This window comes from Leptodactylus fuscus, chromosome 4 (genome assembly GCF_031893055.1).
Source record: "Leptodactylus fuscus isolate aLepFus1 chromosome 4, aLepFus1.hap2, whole genome shotgun sequence".
NCBI lineage: Eukaryota > Metazoa > Chordata > Amphibia > Anura > Leptodactylidae > Leptodactylus > Leptodactylus fuscus.
In genome coordinates this window covers 161,837,894-161,850,240 of record NC_134268.1, presented here as the reverse complement: position 1 = coordinate 161,850,240, position 12,347 = coordinate 161,837,894, and the positions used below count along the sequence as shown (strand labels likewise).

Below are 12,347 nucleotides of genomic sequence, written 5' to 3'. Positions count from 1 at the left end.
TGTAAGTAAATATGCATTTACGCTAAAACCAGTGCTCTTAGAATAATTGTTCATGCTGTACTCCATGATATGCTCATATGCACCTTTATTTTCTGTCTTTCTTCTTGTAGACTGTTCAGTTGATGTCATAGTGGGATTTGATATTTCAGACTATTCCAATAATACAAAATTATTCAGCGACCAAAACCTTCTGGAAGCTCGCATTGCTGATATCTTAGACAGCATGATGAACTTGAGAAGTCCAAGCTGCAACGCCGGTGTGAAACCTCAAATCAGTGTAGCCTTTTATTTGCCGAATACTAATACATCAGTTTCTTCTCTCTTTTACACCTATAGTCCTGATTTAGCTCAGAACCTCAAAGACAGTTATATCAATGACCCTTCCTATATAACATCATCTGTTCTTCGGTCAATGTGGAGTAAATTTCAAAACAATGTTACAGGAAGAGCAAAGGCAAGTGCAGTCATTGTGGGAGTCTTTATGGTTGACATGGCCCAAAGTTCTGTTCTTTAATTTATATCTTCTGTTTGTGCTGTGTAGATGGTGCTAGTGTTTACTGATGGTCTTGATGAAAATGTTAAAGACCTTGAACGAACAGTGGAAGATCTTCGAAGACAAGGTACAAGGCTACTCATTCATTTTTTCAGGAAGGGTAGATAAGTGGGCAATTCGGAGACAAGTTGCTTCTGGCACAGTGGCATAGAGATAAATTGTCCGTAGGCTCCTCTCCATGATAAAACTAGTGTCAGAAGATAACAGCACTGATTTAATCTACTGTCAATAGATTACTATTGGCAAGTTCTATACAAGTTGACTAATTCAGATATCTGTAAATATGTTGCCATTTTTTACAACAAATTCTATAATATTTCCATCTATATGTGTTTTAGGGTTAACTGCTCTAGTGACTGTTGCTTTAGAAGGAGCCAATGGATACGATGACATTAAACATATAGAGTTTGGTAGAGGCTTTGAATACAACTATCAGATGCATATTGGTATGCCAGATATTGGAGACAGACTAGCCAGACAAACCGTGAGTTCATCCCATTCTTTCTGCTAAGTTTCTGTTTCCTAACCTTTCTGGCACACAGTGTAAGTAATATTATTATCACCAGTCAAGTTTATCTCCTAGTATTGGCTTGTCCTTTACACTCTATAAGGGTATATCCAGTCTACAGGGAAGGGGAAAGAAAGCAGCAACTGAGGGTAGAAACTACTCATATGGTAATACATATACTGGAAGCGGGATTATTGTAGGTTATAGAGTTCCTTGAAGAGTTGGCTTTTCATGTCGCTTATGAAGGTTTAGAAAGTGGGCGTAGCAAATTCCAGACCTTAGTGAAGTCATATGGAATTTCTTGGAGATTATTGTTTGAAGAGCTGCCAAGAAGAGAGGAAAGAAGGAGATCTTGTGAAGATCGGCAATTACATGTAGCTAGGCATTGGGAGATTAGGTTAGATGGCACATGTTATGGGCGCCTTGTATGACATTGAATCAGCTAGGTGTTGTGTTGAGTAGCCAATGAAAGTATTGGCATAGAGTCGGAGAAGAGAGTGCAGAGATGAATTGAAAGTTGAGAATAAATTGTAATGGTGACATAAATTGGAGGCAATAGAGAAGGATGTTGCAGTAGTTATAATGGAAGGCATTGAGAGAATACATCTTTTTTGTTGAATTGATAATTAGGAAAGAGCAAATGTAAGAAATGTTTTGAAGGTGAAGGTGATAGGAGATGGTAAGGGCTTGTATGTGCATTTTGAAAGACATGACAGAATCAAGGATACAGACTTGTGAGACTGGAGAAATGTAGAGTTATTAAAGAGGACCTTTCATCAGATTGGGCACAGGCAATACTTCTGGAAAGCTGACAGTGCACTGAATTCAGCGCACTATCGGCTTTCCCGATCTGTGCCCCGGGTAAAGCGCTATCGGTCCCGGTACCGTAGCGCTTTACAGTTAGAAGGGCGTTTCTGACACTCTGTAAGGAACGCCCTTCTGCACAGCAGCGCCTATTGCACTGTAGAGTGTGAGCGGGGAGGAACGCCCCCTCCCTCTGCTTACAGTGCTCATCCATAGATGAGTATGATCAGGAGGGGAGGGGGTGTTCCTCCCCGTCTCAGAGCACAGCGCTATTGGTGCTGCTTGTACAGAAGAACGGTCCTGAGAGACTGTCAGAAACGCCCTTCTGACTGTAAAGCGCTACGGTACCGGGACCGATAGCACTTTACCCGGGGAACAGATCGGGAAAGCCGATAGTGTGCTGAATTCAGCGCACTGTCAGCTTTCCAGCAGTATATAGAACTGCCTGTGCCCAAATCTGTGAAAGGTCCTCTTTAACTGTGATTGATAATTCTGCTGGAAAGAGAGAGGAAGAAAGTGAGATGGCAGAAAGATTGTGTATTCAGCTTTCTTGATGTTGAGCTCTAGAAAGCAAAGGAGGTAGACACTTTGGAATTCTAAGTAGAAGAGAGGTAATATCTGGGCCAGAGAGACAGAGGTGAGTGCCATCAGCATAAAAATCAATTGAATTCTATAAACTGTCCCAGATAAGCCATTACTGATATTACTGTAGGAATGTGTCAATGATACAGCAGTAGTAACATGGTAATAAAATATTAAAATGCCATCTAGATATTAGTTATTAATTCATTAACGTAAATAAATATTTATGTCTCTATTAGTCCCATGTCAATGAGAAGACATGTTGCTGCGTATTCTGTAAATGCATTGGACAAACTGGACCACCTGGAACTCATGGAACTAAAGGGCTGGAGGTATGTATATCATACATCATTTAGTCAGTTGCGATTATCAGTTGTGTATATATTGTGCTTGGTTACTTTGGAGTTTTGCTTTTCAGGCATTTATTTATAAGGGCACAGGTAAAGTAGTCTGCTGGCATTTGGTCAACATGGGGAAACAGTACTAAAGAATACATATGCTATATAATACAATGCAATATTAACTTAAACCAATTCCCCAGTCCTTTGTCACCCACTTGCAAACAGAATGGGATCAACCAAGACTGGTTGGCTTTCTTTTCCCCCTGTAAATGTCACATATTGTCTTGATTGGTATGTCCCATTTTGATACATGTAATTCATGCTACATTACCCTCAGTACTGGCATATTCCGTAGCAGTGTCCTTATACATTTTTTGAAGTTTTAGACATGCTTTACATGTCTTTCAAACCAATACAGTTACTATCTAAACCCAAATTCTACATAATTCTCATTTATATAGGGACTACCAGGTCGAAAAGGAGATCCAGGACATCCAGGAGAGCAAGGAGGAGATGTGAGTTTTTGATTCTTCTTTAGTGCTCATTATATAAATAACTGCGATAACATCACCATTGTTAAAAGTACAAAGATCTTACAGCAAATAGAAAACGTATAGCAAACCTTACCTAAAATAAGTCCTCACATAAATTGTATTTCTGGTCAGCTTTTATCATGGTAAAATTGATTATCTATTTTCTAATACTTCTGCAACAAGACAACATATGGCTAGGGCCCCACGTAGTCTAAAAAATGTGATTTGGCCACGGCAGAAAAGTGGCAGGAAGGAACGGGGCATTTTATATTACCTGCAAAGTGGATTGGATTCTGGCTAATCCCTTCAACACAGTGCAGAAAAATATTTGCAGAGGAAATAATGCGATTTCAAAAATGTTCACTTCATTTATACCTATGGAAGCACTGGCGTTTTTGTATTGGTACAGTAGAGACTTTCTGTGTGATAGTGCTGTTCAGAACCATGGAGTCAGAGTCAAAGTCATAGGGTTGGCTCAGTATTTGGTTGTTAGAGTTGGTGTTGGTGAAAAGGTACCGAAACTGACTATACACTATTAATATTATAAAATAGGGTTAAATGCACAGATTGTTACATATAAAAATGTTAATTGCATATATATATATATATATATCTAATTTCCTGGTTCCCTTATAAAACTGTTATGGATAGACCTTTCCTTCCTAAGCTTTCTTCCTTTTCTCACACAGCTGTCGGAGGTTCTTATAAGAAGCTTCTGTCTCTTTCTGCACAGCTTTGATTTTGTGTGGTTTCATCTGAGGGTCTTGTTTGGTTTCTTCTACATCAGGAGGGCATTGATGGCAAATAAACTCTTTTCTATGGTCTGTTTCTCTCTTGTTAATGCTGCAATCTCTGACTTTTTTGTATGTAGAGGATCCTGTTGTTGAGTCTGGTTTTCAAGCTTCCACACTTAAATGGAATAAGCTCAAGAATGAGGTGTCCGTGTGATATGGCTTCAGCACTGGACTCATCCTTGACTTGGTCTTCACTTTTAAGAAGTGTCAGATGTTCTTTCAGACATAATTCGGCTTCCTTAGCATCCGCCAGTCCTGTGTACTAAGTGCTGCCACCTCTAGCCAATATGTAATTATTTTGATCTCTTTTGGAAGCCCCAGACATCGTCAATTGCTTTCTGGATAGTTGCCTGGGCAACTGGCACACTTCTCTATTATTTCTTACCATTCTAACCAGATTCTAAAAGGTTCAAAATTGATTTTACTTCTCAGTTTTCTGGCTTGGACATAGGTGAATTCTTTCAGTATAGATGAGAATTAATCCAAAAGCAATGCTGGAGTAGGAGTCAGTGTCGTTGTCTAGATGAACAGAGGAGCTGGAAGTTTGGCTTACTGACTTCTTAAAGGATTGTACAAATGTCTGCTTTCTACTTATGAGGAAGTGGCATCACAGCCATTGGCCACAAGGATATGCTGCCATTCAGTTCCATTCATTTTCATGAGACTGAGCTGTAGCTGCGCCATGTTACTAATGGAGGTGAAGCCACTTCCTGAGAAGAAAAAGCAGACACTTCTAAGGCCGGGTTCACACGGAGTTACGTGCCGCGAGATTTGGCACGTAGACGCCGCGTGACCCTTTGCGTGCCGTACACGCTCCCATTCATTTCAATGGGAGCGGGGAGCGTATGCGCCGCGCTAGTTTGCGGCCGTGCATTTATTCACGGCCGCAAACTAGCGCGGCGCATACGCTCCCCGCTCCCATTGAAATGAATGGGAGCGTGTACGGCACGCAAAGGGTCACGCGGCGTCTACGTGCCAAATCTCGCGGCACGTAACTCCGTGTGAACCCGGCCTAATCCTGCACAACCCCTTCAAGTGTCAGTTACTTTGCTACATCTGTACATCCTTGGTAACTGAGGTTGTTAACTGCCAGGATAAAATATATTAAAGCAAATGAGGATCTTATTAAAAGATAACTTTTAATTTTAAATGTTAAAAATCGGTCCCATTAAGGATAAAGAATAACTCAAAAGATATCTCAATAAATATCAAATGTGTATAAAAATTAGAACCATCATACTGGCGTCAAAGAAATTTCAAGGGCATTACTTAGGGATTCTCCAAGTTTAAAGTAGTTTGCACTGGGTGTGGAACTATGTTTTCTCTTACCTATATCAATCCTTATGCCCCTTGCATATAACTCCTGCCCTAACAAGGGCGCTCCTAATGCATATAAACACCCAATACAATGCGTTTCTTGCCCAGTTAATTAAAGGGCATCTCACAACAGTGCTGTCGTCCAAGTTCACCAAGAAAGGGGCAAGTTACCTTTACTTTGAGTCAATGGTATGCTACAGAATCCTGGGACAACTGATTGAACTGATCCCAAGATGAATTCTGTATCTGTCACTTGGACATGATCAAGACAAGGTTTTCAGCATTTGGATTTATGAAAGAATGTGCTTTTCACAAACTGCAAGCAGAACTCTTATAAGAGTTTGACAAACATGCAGTAACTCTTAATATACCGTAAAATACGTGAACAATGAATGAATGAATGAATGAATGAATGAATGAATGAATAGTTGATTAACTGAGTTGACAACTGTATGGAATGAATGTTAAATGTTTATATTACTTTTTAACTATATATGTTATGTAAATATGTACATATATCATAGTGATACATCATATAGTGATAGGGGGTCACAAGTATAGTATTCTATTTAGGGTTGAGCCGATCTTGAGATTTCAGGATCGATTTTAAATTCCGATTTCCAATAATTTTCCAGCCAATCCCGATCGCTCAACCCTAGTCAATGCTTCTCTTTTTGAAAAGTCACTTTCAGGGTTGAGTCGATCTTGAGATTTCAAAATCTGAATTCCAATCATTTTCCAGCCGATCCCGATCACAATCGTGAAATTTACTCGATCGCCGATCGGGATCCGATCTTTTCCGAACCTGATTGCTCAACCCTAATTCTGTTTTAATTATAATTTGCTTTTTATCTCCTTAAGGGTGACAGAGGATTGCCTGGTCCCATGGGTGAGAGAGGTGACAAAGGATGTGAAGGAGTTAAAGGTCCCAAGGTACTGTAAAATTGTGACACTGAATGTACATTTAAGGTTCAAAATTGGAATAAAGCGTTAATACATTTACAACTTTTGCATGTAATATAATCTTGTTGTTTTTTGGAGTTATATAAAATGAAAACACAATACTTTAGAGTAGAAGCAATGGAGGAAATGGCTGACATATGTTCCATACTTATATAATATTATAGAGTAGGCAAATGACACTGGCATGTTTACCGGTTTTTCTCATATATGCAAAAATATCATATCATAACATATCATACTGTCATGGTGTAACTACCCTGATGTAACAATCGCACTGAGCTGCTTATGTGTTGTAGAGTTTATCAGTGATAAGGAAAGCATTAGAGATGAGCGAACAGTAAAATATTCGAAATTCGATATTCGTTTCGAATAGCCCCTCAATATTCGACTATTCGAACGAATATCAAACCCCATTATAGACTATGGGGAAAAAAGGCTCTTTTCAGGGGATCCCACCATTCGACTCAGGAGGGTCACCAAGTCCATTATGACACCCCAGGAAATGATGCCAACACCCTGGAATGCAACTGGAACAGCAGGGGAAGCATGCCTGGGGGCATCTAACATGCCCAATTCACTGTAGTACGTCGGGATCCCTGTCAGCTTGCGATATGCGGGAGCTGACTTTTTCCCATAGGAATTCATTGACCAGCGTTGATTGGCCGAATGCCATACAGAATACAGCATTCGGCCAATCAACGCTGGTTCTGCCGGAGACTCGTCTGTGAGGAGGCGGAGTCTAAGATTGGACCAGAATGGAGACTGCTGTGGACTGATCTTAGACTCCACCTCCTCCGTCAGAATCAGCATTGATTGGCTGAATGCTGTACTCTGTATGGCATTCGGCCAATCAACGCTGATCAATGCATTCCTATGCCAAGATGTAGCAGTGCTGGCCGTGCACTCAGCTCGGCTACACTGGAGATGCAGCCGAGCTGAGCGCACAGCCAGGACTGCTACACCGGAGATGTGAACCCTGCTGCACACTCAGCTCTTCTGCATCAGAGATGCGCTGAACCCTGCTGCACACTCAGCTCTGCTGTATCTCAGCAGAGCTGAGTGTGCAGCAGGGTTCAGCGCACACTCAGCTCTGCTATATCACTGATGCAGCAAAGCTGAGTGTGCAGCAAGGTTCACATCTCCAGTGTAGCAGTGCTGGCCGTGCGCTTAGCACTGCTACATCTCGGCATAGGAATGCATTGGCCAGCGTTGATTTGCCGAATGCCATACAGAGTACAGCATTCGGCCAATCAATGCTGGTCCTGCCAGAGGAGGCGGAGACTAAGATCGGTCCACAGCAGTCTCCATTCTGGTTCAATCTTAGACTCCGCCTCTTCACAGACGAGTCTCTGAAAGAACCAGCGTTGATTGGCCAAATGCTGTACTCTGTATGGCATTCGGCCAATCAATGCTGGTCAATGCATTCCTATGGGAAAAAGTCAGCTTGCCCATATCACAAGCTGACAGGGATCTTGACCAGATAGAGCCCCAAAGAGCTGGGTGAGTGACATTCCCACCTAAATAAAGGTAATCCCTAGCTATCCCTGCCTGTACATCTATCCCTGTCTCACAGTCACATAGTTCACAGTCTCATATGAACTGGATATTAAATCCACTGTTCGTATAAATTGGAGGTCACCTGATTTCGGCAGCCAATTACTTTTTCCTATTTTTTTCCGATGCCTCTGTTGTCGTAGTTCCTGTCCCACCTCCCCTGCACAGTTATTGGTGCAAAAAAACGTGCCAGGGAAGGTGGGAGGGGAATCAAATTTTTTGTGCGTTTGCCTCGTGGTACTCGATTGGAATCGAATACCTTGAACGGCCTGATATTCTATCAAACAGTGTTCTCTCATCTCTAGAAAACATGGTTATATGTAAAAAATGATTGGGAGGTCACAATCCAAAGAAGGTAGCAAGGTTGCCGTCTTGAAAACTCACTGTTAACTCTGTTAACCAAATGTGCTGTGATGCCTTTCCCAGGTATCACATGCCATATGATAGTATGGTCAGATCAGTTCTGGTAGTTATTCAGAGTAGTCCAAATTGTATACAGGATGCTGAAAGCCACAAAGATTGCAAAGTGCTTGTAAACATTATATGAGCATTGGCTTAACGCGCCAAATATCTCATGTGTATGACGCTGCAGAAGATGTTAGGGAAAAGGAAGAGTCAAAACTGCAAGATTCTGGTGCGGCAAACCTTATTCTAGAGAGAAGCAGAATGCCGAGTCCGCAATCACTTTACAACAGAATACTGGAAGGAGGGAACATGACAACAACATCAAATTCACAGGAATAAGAAGATTTTTACTGACACCTTGAATAGTGAATTGCTGGATTTGTCTGAAAGGCTTATAAAAAGACATTGTAGTTAAAAAACAAACAAAAAAAACTAGGAACTTGTGAATAGTGATAGTACTTATATTTACTGTTCTTGTTTTTCTGTGTTTTTCTTTCTTAGGGGACTAGAGGACTTCCAGGAGACCAGGTTGGTATATCTGTGTCTGTATGTCGTATCTTGTATCAATACAATAGAATCAATTCTCTTATTGATATTTTGTGATTTTGCCTAATACAGAAGAAAATCTATTTACCTATTTAATATTCTTACAAGTTCACCAGGGGAAATTAAAATTTGACTTGGCTGGTGCAGAATTTGTAAATTCTGTAGCAAATTCCAACAGCAGAATTTGGTCAAGCAGAAAAATTCTGCTTCAAAATCCAGAAACTGATTTTTTTTAAACTCCATCTTGTGAACATACCCTTAGATAGGAAAATGACTTGAATCCAAGAATGTTTCTTGATGTTTGAGTATAGATAGTCTAACTGCAGAATATTTAGATTATATTCTTTAACTTCATTTTCCCATCCTCTGAATAGTTTCTTAATGAGAAGCAATTAGGTTACTGGCCAAGATCTAGATGTGTCACGACCTTCTAGATGAATATTAGACATACCACAGAGACATTCATCACATTCATTTTCATCAAGTATTGAATCAGTCTGGATATTAAACTTCAGATTGTAGTGTCATGAGAAAAAAGGGTAATGAGATATTGTATGGTGATGAATCTTTGTCGCTTTTCCAAAGTTCTTGACTCTACTTAGACACAATACATAAGAAAGGCCTGTTTACTCTTCTGAGATATTATAAAGGACTGTGAACGTGTATATGATACTAGTTTTACATTATTTACCTGTACCCTATATTATCTTTATTATAAACAGAAAAATATATGTAAGAATCACCCAAAATATATGCTACTAATGCAAAAGTTCCAATTGCATGCACAATGACATATGGTAAAACAAAGGTGCATAAAATAATAGGAGGAAATATATTTTGTTTCCTCTATTTGTGTTGTAGAATGAAGAAGGAGAAAATGGACTTGATGGTATTAATGGAGAAGAGGTATGTTGTTTATTAACTTCCGTATAGCCATATAGACCACCTGTCTAATATTGTGTAGGTCCTGTTCATGTAATCAAAATTACTCTGACCCAAGGTGTGAACTCCACAGGACCCCTGAAAATGTCCAAATCCTATAATCATTAGATCTATTAACAGGCAAGATACACCTCCAGGAGTAGAGCTTGTTTTTCCATCTAATCCTACAGATATTTGATTGACTTGAGATTTGGGAAATTGAATTTTTGATAATGTTCCTCCATTCCTGACTATTCTTTTGCAGTGTAGCAGGGCATATTCCTGCTGCAGGGCACCACTGCCATTGGAGATTACCATTGCCATGATACATCTGTAACAATGCTTAGACATGTGGTATACATGTAAAAGTAAAATCCACATGAACAACTGGACCCAAGGTTTACCGTGGTCACAACCCAATTGTGTGATTTTAATGGTATAGCTGATCAGTGTATATGACCAATTTAATTCCAAAAAAGCCTCAATAACCATTTTTGTTCCATTTTACCTTTAGGGAAAGCCAGGACCTCCAGGAATGAAAGGAGGCAAGGGTGAAAAAGGAGAACCAGTAAGATTCTTTTAGTATAGTATACTACACTTAAAGGGTCTATGATTTATCATTCAAGTGAATGAGTTCTGATCTGCTGTAACCCATCCTGGCCACTACAATGAGAATATATCCATCTTGTTCCAGCTCAAGACTGAACGAAAAATCCCAAAGAGGTAGATAAGAGAAGTGGTCTGAAACCTAGACATTGAGCTATAAACACCGAGGACACATACTCAGCAGTATCTGACAAACAGAGAACGTTAGATAAAGCATTGCATTGGGGAAAACACTTAAATGAGCTTAAGCAACAAGGTTAAATATGTTGCCGATGAGAAAACCCTTTAAATTTGACAGTCTTAGAAGGGTAGCTAGTTAGTTCTAGACCAGGGGTCTCAAACATGCAGTCCCTGAGGCAGAGAGTGGACTGAAGGAGAAGCACACCAGCAACTCTTAAAGATGTCATCCACGGTGCAGTGTCTCGGAGTGGAGACATCTCTTTCCCACCCTATTGGATCATTTGTGGTAGATGAGTATGGAGAGTAGGATTTTCTACATGTTATTACTGTGGGGAGTGGGGTGTCAGCAGACTATATTAAAGAGCAGAGCCACTATGTATGTCTATGGAGCGAAAATGGCTTTGTAAGTCTCCATACGCCTCAAGGAGTGATATTATACGAACACTACAATTCTATGGGGACAGCAGACTGAATATGAGGGCAATGTCACTATATTTCTATGAAGGTACAATATTTTTTATTGAGACTAATATATTTCCAATAAGTTTAAACCTTCCAATGTTATAGTAATATAGTATTGTTATAGCAATGCAAATATCTAATGGATTAACAATAATTTTGTATTGTAGTGAATTTGGAAGGAATGTGACCTGTGTACTTCAATTGCTTTGTATGTGCTGCTCATTTATCCGGCCATGTTGGGACTGTTATATAGTATAATAACGCTGAACAAAAGTACAGAAAATGATGGAACTCTAATACATTTCATTAACAGGGCAAATCTGGAATAAGGGGAACCAAAGGTGATAAGGGATTTAAAGGCCAGAGGGGTGACCTGGTAAGTCTACAACTTATTATTATTCATCCATAATTTTACTAAGGTATATACAATTTATAAGTCATAAAATTGTAATTACAATTCTGGCATCAAGTATACACCTCAACATAATACACATAATATAGCCTACACCTATATTTATATCCATATGTTGTAAAGGAAACTGTATACCCACTACCAATTGAATATAATATAATGATATATAATATCAAACAGCTCTACCCCATTGGTGCAGTTCTTGCACTTGCTATGGTATCTGGTCACATCAATATTGTCTTCAGCACATATGACTATGATATATCTCATAATCATGCATATAATTAATTTCAATTATTAAAAATACTATATCATGTATATTTTTATTCTTTGCCTTCAGGGAAATCCTGGAGAAGACAGCACTGTTCCTGGACCACCGGGACTTAAAGGAGAACCAGGAATAGAGGTTATTATCCGCTTTAGCATTAGTACATTTTGGGTTACTACTAGAGATGAGCGAGTACTACTAGCTGTTCGAAGTTAAGATTCGATGCAGAACCAGTGTTGATTGGCAGAATGCTATACATTGCCAATCAACGCTGGTTCTTCTCTTACCTTTAGAAGTCTTCACCCTGTGCAGCTTCCTCGCGTCCTCTTCCGGCTCTGAATTCACTCTGCCAGGCATCGGGCCTGGGCAGAGCAGACTACGCATGTCCGCTTGTAGTGTGGGCAAGCGCAGTCGGCTCTGCCCAGGCCCGATGCCTAGCAGAGTGAATTCAAGGCTGGAAGAGGACGCGGGGACGCTGTGCAGGGAGAAGAATCCAGCCCGACCCTCACTCATGGACTTGGTAAGAAGAATTTGATCGAATGTTGCGTACCCCTGAAACTATAATGGGGTTCGAAACCCGTTCGAACAGACAAACAGT

The 12,347-nt window shown here is 40.1% G+C and overlaps 1 protein-coding gene across 1 annotated transcript in view; it reads left to right on the top strand.

The window, feature by feature from the left end:
* Positions 1 to 12,347, top strand: part of COL6A6 (collagen type VI alpha 6 chain) — an 86,551-nt gene that overhangs the window by 21,169 nt on the left and 53,035 nt on the right. Inside the window, exons 9-19 of the mRNA XM_075271928.1 lie at positions 111 to 454; positions 542 to 620; positions 892 to 1,037; positions 2,687 to 2,779; positions 3,250 to 3,303; positions 6,294 to 6,365; positions 8,856 to 8,882; positions 9,762 to 9,806; positions 10,336 to 10,389; positions 11,383 to 11,445; positions 11,822 to 11,887. Of these exons, the coding sequence (XP_075128029.1) occupies positions 111 to 454; positions 542 to 620; positions 892 to 1,037; positions 2,687 to 2,779; positions 3,250 to 3,303; positions 6,294 to 6,365; positions 8,856 to 8,882; positions 9,762 to 9,806; positions 10,336 to 10,389; positions 11,383 to 11,445; positions 11,822 to 11,887 (1,043 nt within the window). The remainder of the gene's footprint in view (positions 1 to 110; positions 455 to 541; positions 621 to 891; positions 1,038 to 2,686; positions 2,780 to 3,249; positions 3,304 to 6,293; positions 6,366 to 8,855; positions 8,883 to 9,761; positions 9,807 to 10,335; positions 10,390 to 11,382; positions 11,446 to 11,821; positions 11,888 to 12,347) is intronic.